Here is a 7966-nt window from a genome sequence, read left to right on the forward strand (position 1 = left end):
TGCCCGGGGGGGGGTGGGGGTGGGCGGGGGGCAGCTCAGGCCTTGTGCTGTTTGCTGGTCTTGAAGGACACCTGCAGCACGCGCTCGCCCAGGCGGTAGCCGTTGAGGCTGGCGATGGCCATGGCCGCCTCGTCGTAGTTGGTCATGGTCACGAAGCCGAAGCCTTTGCACTTGTTGGTGGTGAAATCGCGGATGACCTTGACGTTGGTGACTGCCCCAAAGGGCCCGAACAGCTGCCACAGCACGCTCTCATCCGCCTCCGGCGACAGGTTGTACACAAAGATGCACCAGCCGGCACCCGCGGCGCCCCCGGACAGGCCCACGCCCGCCAGACCACTCATGCCGTCGATGGCGATGGGCGAGAACCTGGCGATGAGCGACAGGGGACTACTTTGGGGGTCACGCGGGCTCCGCCCTGACCCCCCGCACACCTCCGACCCGGCGGCCCCAACGTCCTCAGGGCCCCGAGGGGGCCGTGACTTTGGAGCTGTGCGGTTCTCACACTGTGTTGACCTGCTGTGGCCTAGGCATCCACACCTGATCCCCCCGGAACCCCCGTTCTGACCTTCTGCCTCCACCTGACACCCCAACTCTGACCTGCCGACCCCACCTGAAACCCCAACTCTGACCCTTGGACCCCATCCAAAACCCCAGTTAGTGACCCTCTGATCCCACCTGAAACCCCAACTCTGACCCTCTGATCCCATCTGAAACTCCAACTCTGACCCTCTGATCCCATCTGAAACCCCAACTCTGACCCTCTGATCCCATCTGAAACCCCAACTCTGACCCGCTGACCCCACCTGAAACCCCAACTCTGAGCCTCGGACCCCACCTGAAACCCCAACTCTGACCCTCGGACCCCATCCAAAACCCCAGTTAGTGACCCTCTGATCCCATCTGAAACTCCAACTCTGACCCTCTGACCCCACCTGAAACCCCAACTCTTAGCCTCTGACCTCTCTGAAATCTCAACTTTGACCCTCTGACCCATCTGAAATCCTAGCTCTGACCCTCTAACCCCACCTGAAACCCTAACTCTGACCCCCTTACACAACCGCCCCTGACCCGTCTTAACCTCTGACACCCCCAAACATAAGCCTGCAACCCATGATCCTGCCCTGAGACCTGGCCTCTGCCCTGACCTTGTGACCTTTGACCCCACCTGCCCTGTTGATTTCAACCCCTCTGGCTGCCACCTTTCCCTCCATACATTTTCTCACCTGAATCCCACCTCTGCCCAGCTCCGCCCCGACCCTGGGCAACTCTGCCTGCATTTTGTCTGAGTGGCCGCCCTGCCCGTGTGGCTCACCCTGGAAGGGCAATATGTGAGCATATCCATGAGGCGCCCTCTCCCATTATTCAGGTCTCAGCACAACTGTCACCTCCTCAGGGCAGCCTCCTCTGACCCCATAGAGTGACCGGCCTCTTTCATCTGCCTCTTCCTACTCAAATCATAACCTATTATCGGCTCTGTCTTCCCTCCAGGGTTTGTTCAGTCCAGGACACACCTAAAAGGCTCTTGGCAGGAGTTTGTTGAGGGGATTGATGAAATGCTACAGAGGTGTTTGTTGAATAAAGTAATGGAGAGACAGAATGGAGGCCACTCACATGCCTCACTGGCAACCCAGGCCTCAGATGAGGCCCCTCAGCTGGGCAGAGAGGACCAGAGGGCTGAACTGTTCAGCCTTGACCTCTGGGGACGAACTGCTTGCTCCCTGCTTGGAGCTTGGCACAGGCTGTTCCTGCTGCCAGGAACTCTGCCTCCTTGCTGCTCTGTCTTCAGGCCTCTGCACAGAGGTTGCCTCAGACTGGTCAGGGGTCTCTGCTGAGTCTCCATCACCCCTTGTCCTGCCCCTGCACAGCCCTAGTCGCTGTTCATTTGTCTGTCTCCTCCTTGCCTACGCTGAGATCTTTTTTCTTTCTTTCTTTTTGAGCTGAGTCTCACTCTGCTGCCAGGCAGCCTCAACCTTCTGGACTCAGGCAATCCTGCTGCCTCAGCTGCCCAAGTAGCCGGGACTACAGGCATGTGCCACCACACCTGTCTATTTAATTTAATTAATTTATTTATTTTGAGTTGGAGTCTCACTGTGTTGCCCAGGCTGGAGGGCAGTGGCACACTCACAGCCACCCCAGCATCGACCTGCAGGGCTCTGGCGATCCTCCTGCCTCAGCCTTCCAAGTAGCCGGAACTACAGGTGCACACTACCACACCTGGCTAATTTTTTATTTATTGTAAAGACGAGGTCCCGCCAAGTTTCCCGGGCTGGTCTCAAACCTGCAGGCTCAGGCAATCCACTCCCCTCGGCCTCCCAAAGTGCTGGGATTACAGGCTGAGCCACTGAGCCAGGCTCACCTGGGTATTTCAAAAACTTTTTTTTGTAGAGAAGAGAGCTCACTGTTGCCCAGATGGCCTCGAACTCCTGGGCTCAAAGATTCTCCTGCCTTGGCCTCCCAAAGTGCTGGGATTACAGGTAAGATCTTCTTCAAAAGAAAAATTTTAGAGACAGCGTCCCACTCTGTATCCCAGCCTGGAGTGCAGTGGTGTGATCACAGCTCACCGCAGCCTCGACCTCCTGGCTCAAGTGATTCTCCTGCCTCAGCTGAGATTACAGGTGCGCACCACCATGTCCAGCTAATTTTTTATTTTTTGTAGAGGCGGGGTCTTGCTATGTTGCCTGAGATCGTGCTAGTGTTGGGCTGAGATCATGAATAACAGTAACAGTAATCATCATGGTGCCTACCTTTTATTGAGCACTCACTATGTGCCAAGCACTGGACTCACCACCATGAGGGACCAAGTCTGGCTGGGCCACGCTGGATCCAAGCCCAGTGCCCAGCACTCAGCATGAGCTAAGCTCAACAGCTTATGTAATAAACACGTGGGACCGTCACAAGGTCAGGGACTTGGACAAGGACTTGAGGGACCTGAGGCTGCAGAGGCCTTAAGGTGTGTCCCCAACTTTGGGGTGGAAGGGGTGACCGTGACCCTTGGCAAAGACGATCAGTAGCGGCCTGGGGAACGCAGACCTAGGGAGCCAGAGTGCATGACTGTGTCCTGGGTAAAGCAGACTGGCTTTCACTGAGATGGCATACACGGAAGGGGGCCTTAGGCAGCCCCCTGCACCCATATTTTGCAGCAGCCCCTTCTAGACATTTCCCATGCCCTATACCCCCCAAAGAAGTGACTTTACAGGGCAGAGAGGTCCTGAGATGTAGAACACCTGATCTGTTTATTCTAGAGACAGGGCTTCACTCTGTGTTTCGGACTGGAGTACAGTGGCACCACCATAACTCACTGCAGCCTCCACCTCCTGGGCTCAAGGGATCCTCCAACCTCAGCCTCCCAGGTAGCTGGGACTACAGGTGCTACCACACCTGGCTAATTTTTATTTTTTATTTTTTACAGAGATGGAGTCTGTGTTGCCTAGGCTGATCTCAAACCCCTGGCCTTAAGCAATCCTCCCACCTCAACCTCCTAAAGTGCTGGGATCACACTTGTGAGCTACCATGCCTGGCCTCTATGTCACACCTCTTAATGGCCATGCTATTCCCAGGCCCGAATAGACACGGCTAAACTGGCAGCAGTCCTGAAGGCAAAGCGGGGGAGGGGGACACATCAGGCCAGGGCCACTGGGGTGTAGGGACAGCGGGGAGGGGGCACTGTTACCTCTTGACACCGTAGGCCATGTTGAGCAAATTGTCCAGCCTGTGGAGGCAGAAGCGGTGGTCAATGGTGGCCTGGCCGCACACCCCTGTGCTGCGATGCCCGCCAGCCAGCCTGTCCTCTCCACCCCCACCCCGCAGGCCTGCAGCAGAGCCCTGCCCCCGCCTGCCTGCTCCCCGCCCGGCTGGACACCGCCTGGCACGGAACCGCGGGCACTCGGGCACTGCCTCTCGCCCGGCCTGCTGCTGCCCAGCCTGCCCCAGCGTCCTCGTTCTTTCCCTCCCAGCCGGCAGGCCCCGTCTGGACCCAGGAGTCGGGATCTCCGGGGAAGGGTAATTCCTAACAAAGGCGACAGTGACAACCACAGCCAGCTCTCGGAGCACTGGAGTAGGGGGGTAACTCACCACAGTCACCCAGGGGCTCACAAGGGACTTCCATTGTCCCCAGTTGGAGTGACCAACAACTTCAAATCAGGATCCTGGGTTCGAATCTCTTCTCTGCTCTATTTGGGCTGGGCAAGCCACAGCCTCCCTGGGTCCCCATAGCCTAGACCTGCTGGGCTCAGGTGATTCTTCTGCCTCAGCCTTCCAAGTAGCTGGAACTACAGGTGTGCAACACCATGCCCAGATAATTTTTTGATTTACTGTAGAGACGAGGTCTCGTCAAGTTGTCCAGGGTGGTCTGGAACCCCTGGGCTCAGGCAATCCCCTTGCCTCCACCTCCCAAAGTGCTGGGATTACAGGCGTGAGCCACCGTGCCTGGCCACCAAATCCTGAATGCGAATAATGCTAAGCAGAGTGACAACACACGTTGAGTGCCTGCTGTCTACAAAGGCCTGGCCTCGGTTCCTCCTAGACCTTCCCTTCCTGGGGGTGGGCACGGTCCCAGCATCCCTCCACTTTGCAGAAGTGGGGTCTGAGGGGGCAGCTGCAGGCAGGGCACCCGGGCGGGTGGTGGGGGCTCACCGGAAGCGCTGCGTCTGATGGTGCAGGGGGCCTGCGTAGCGCCGCGCCGACGACTGGTAGAGGTGAGTGAGCAGGGCCTGCCCTGTCTTCTGACTCGGGTTGTTTGCGAACTTGACCGTGATGGGCTCCGCCGCACCCAGCGGCTTCTGCCCGTTCAGTCCTTTGATGGCCTCCTCGGCCTCAATCCTCTTGTCAAAGCGGATGAATCCCACGCCCCGAGAGACACCTGCCAGGGCACGAGGGTGCCGGTTATGAGGACCCTATTCCCTTCAGTGTGACCCCCCTGTTCTCCTTGCCCCGGGATTCACGGTTTCTCCAGTTGCGCCCCACACACCTGCCGCTGCGCCCTTTGGCCCGGCCTTCGTGGGTCCTCCCTTTCCGGGCATTCCCGGTTTCTCCCCTTCCCCGGGGATTCTCGATCCCTCCCTTTGGCCCTCGCCCGGTGCCCCCGCCTCTTCCAGGTGTGTCTCCCCGGCAGCCTGACCTGTGACCTGGTCCACGAGGATGCGTGAAGTGATGATGCGTCCGTATTGGGAGAAGAGCTGCTCCATCTCCTTCTGGCTCATGGTCTTGGGGAGCCCGCTGACGTACAGGTTGGCATCCCGGATGGATGCCGAGCTGGGCCTGGCATAGGACACCTGGGCGGGGTCAGATGGACAGGGGCGAGGAGAAGACCCATTTCACAGGCAGAGAGGGTGAGGCCGCGCCCAGACCCCCACCCTGGCCGAAATGCCGCAGCCATTCACTCGACAGACACCCCTTGAGCTGTCACCACGGGTGGGGCTGAGCCCGGAGGCGAGGACACGCCTACGTGGAGGGGGAAGTCTGTCGCCTGTGGAGCCACACGTCTCCCTGGGGGCCTTGGGGATCTCGAGCACCCAGCTCACACCCTCACGCTTGACCGCCTACTAACAAACATCGACTCTCTCTTCCCAGCTACGCTGGGCCCCTCAGGGACACTCAGGTCCTTAGCCACCAACTCCAAGCCGACGACTCTCAGGTGTCACCCCAATCCACACACTTGTGTGGCCCGTGCCTCCATGGGCACCCACAGTCGACACAGCCGCCTATGCCTCCAGCCTGCTCCAGTTCTGACCTCCCAAGTGCTAGGGACCCCAAGCCCAGCTTGTCCTCGACACACCTGTCTTTCACACTCACCTCCAATCCCACATCAACCTCCTCCTCCGTAGTCCAGCTCCTTCCCTTACCTCCAATGCCCCTCTGCCACTGACACCTGGAGCAGCCTCAGCCTGGTCCCCAGGTCCCACCCCCAGTCTGTTCCCCGTAAAGCAGCCGGGGGGCACCTGTGAGCACCAAAGCCAGGTCACATACCTGCTCTGCTCAGAACCCTCCAGGGCTCCCACCTTCCTTAGCGTGAAAACCAACATCCTTCCCTCAGCCACACACCAAGTGCTCCACCCTCTTCCCCACTCCTCCCTGCCCTCATGTCCCCCCACGTTCCCTCCCAATCGGCCTGTTCCAGCCTCTTCCATTTTCTTTTCTTTTCTTCTTTTTTTGTTGAGTCAGAGTCTCACTGTCATCCAGGCTGGAGTGCAGTGGCATGCTCACAGCCACCGTAACCTCAACTTGCTTGGCTCAGATGATCCTTCTGCTTCAGCCTTCCAAGTAGCTGGAACTATAATCACGCACCACCACACCCAGCGAATCTTTTTTTGCAAGTGAGAAGGATTTATTGAGAGGACAGAAGAGCTGTCACGGGGGAGGGGACCCAAGAAGGTTGCCCTAATTTTTTGATTCATTGTAGATACGAGGTCTTGTCAAGTCGCCCAGGCTGGTCTCAAGCCCTGGGCTCAGGCCATCCTCTCATCTTCACCTCCCAAAGTGCTGGGATGACAGGCTTGAGCCACCGCACCTGGTGCAGCCTCCTCCATTTTCCCCAAACACTCAGGGCCTGTGCACTTGCTGTCTGGAATTCCCGAATCCTTTTTTCCTCCTCCTTCTCCAGGTATTGGTTTAAACATCTCCCTGTCCTTTCCCATCTGGATTTTCTCCCTCACATTCACCCATTTTATTCTTTCTCAAAGCACTTCTCTCATTTAGGAATTAGATACTTTTTAGCACCATCATTCAATTCCTGTTCTAATTATGGTCCAACTCCACAATGAAACTATCTGCAACTGTTTAAAAAATGGTGGGCAGAGTGCAGTGGCTCAGGCCTGTAATCCCAGCACTTGGCTAAGAAGGGAAGACAGCTTGAGACCTGGAGTTTAAGACCAGCCTGGGCAACATAGCAAGACCCCAGGGCTTAAAAAAAAAAAAAAAAAAAAAAAAAAAAAAAAAAAATATATATATATATATATATATATATATATTAGCCAGGCGTGGTGGCACCTGTAGTTCCAGTTACTCTGGAGACTGAGATAGAAGGATCACTTGAGCCCAGGAATCAAGGTTGCAGTGAGCTATGATCATGCCACTGTGCTCCAGCCTGGGCAACAGAGCAATAGGCTCTTAAAAAAAAAAGTTGGGCTGGGCACGGTAACTCCTGCCTATAATCCCAGCACTTTGGGAGATAGAAGTGAGAGCATTCCCTGAACCCAGAGGTTTGAGACCAGCCTGGGCAACATGGCAAGACCTCATCTTTACAATAAATCAAAAAATTAGTAGGGCATGGTGGCATATGCTTGTAGTTCCAGCAACTTGGAAGACTGAGGCGGAAGGATCACCTGAGCCCAGCAGGTCGTGGCTGCAGTGGCTATGGGCATGCCACAGCACACCAGCCTGGGTGACAGTGAGACTCCTACTCAAAAAAAGAAAAAGGTGGATGTGTATCTTTATTTCTCTGAAACAGTGATGAGTATTGTAAAGTGGGGGAAAGAAAAGTCTATTTACAACGCAGCGAGTACTGTGTGAGTGTATCTCACTGTGTGTGGATCAGTGTCCTGGAAGTATGGTCAGAGGCCCGCTCCCCCAACGCCAAGTGGCTGACCTGTCACTGGGGCTGGGTCAGGGGGGTATGAGCAGCGCTCCCTCTTGTTCCTGTGATGTCTATTTTCTTTTCTTTTTTTTTTTGAGTTGGAGTCTCTCTCTGTCGCCCAGGCCGGAGTGCAGTGGCATGCTCACGGCCACTGCAGCCACAACCAGCTAGGCTCAGGCGATCCTTCAGTCTCAGCTTTCCAAGTAGCTGGAACTACAGGCGCATGCTACCACACCTGGCTTATTTTATTATTTACTGTAGAGACGAGGTCTCACCAAGTTGCCCAGGCTGGTCTCAAGCCCCTGAGCTCAGCAATCCTCTCACCTCAGCTTCCCAAAGTGCTGGGATTACAGGCTGAGCCACTGAGCCTGGCCTTCTTTTTTTTTTTTTTTTTTT

General features: G+C 56.1%; 1 protein-coding gene across 4 annotated transcripts in view; it reads right to left on the bottom strand.

The window, feature by feature from the left end:
* The window catches only part of ELAVL3 (ELAV like RNA binding protein 3), a 12790-nt gene continuing 4824 nt past the window's right edge, over positions 1 to 7966 (bottom strand). Inside the window, exons 3-7 of one of the 4 annotated variants that reach the window (XM_021708875.1) lie at positions 5117 to 5270; positions 4633 to 4858; positions 3671 to 3709; positions 514 to 516; positions 9 to 366 (exon numbers count right to left, since the gene is read on the bottom strand). In XM_021708875.1, coding sequence (XP_021564550.1) covers positions 36 to 366; positions 514 to 516; positions 3671 to 3709; positions 4633 to 4858; positions 5117 to 5270 — 753 coding nt within the window. In that variant the 3' untranslated portion in view covers positions 9 to 35. Of the gene's footprint in view, positions 388 to 513; positions 517 to 3670; positions 3710 to 4632; positions 4859 to 5116; positions 5271 to 7966 lie in introns of all 4 variants that reach the window. The other 3 variants (XM_008050606.2, XM_008050605.2, XM_021708876.1) reach the window with 3 other exon arrangements.

This window comes from Carlito syrichta, unplaced genomic scaffold (assembly GCF_000164805.1).
Source record: "Carlito syrichta isolate Samal-C Ts95f unplaced genomic scaffold, Tarsius_syrichta-2.0.1 Scaffold153554, whole genome shotgun sequence".
NCBI lineage: Eukaryota > Metazoa > Chordata > Mammalia > Primates > Tarsiidae > Carlito > Carlito syrichta.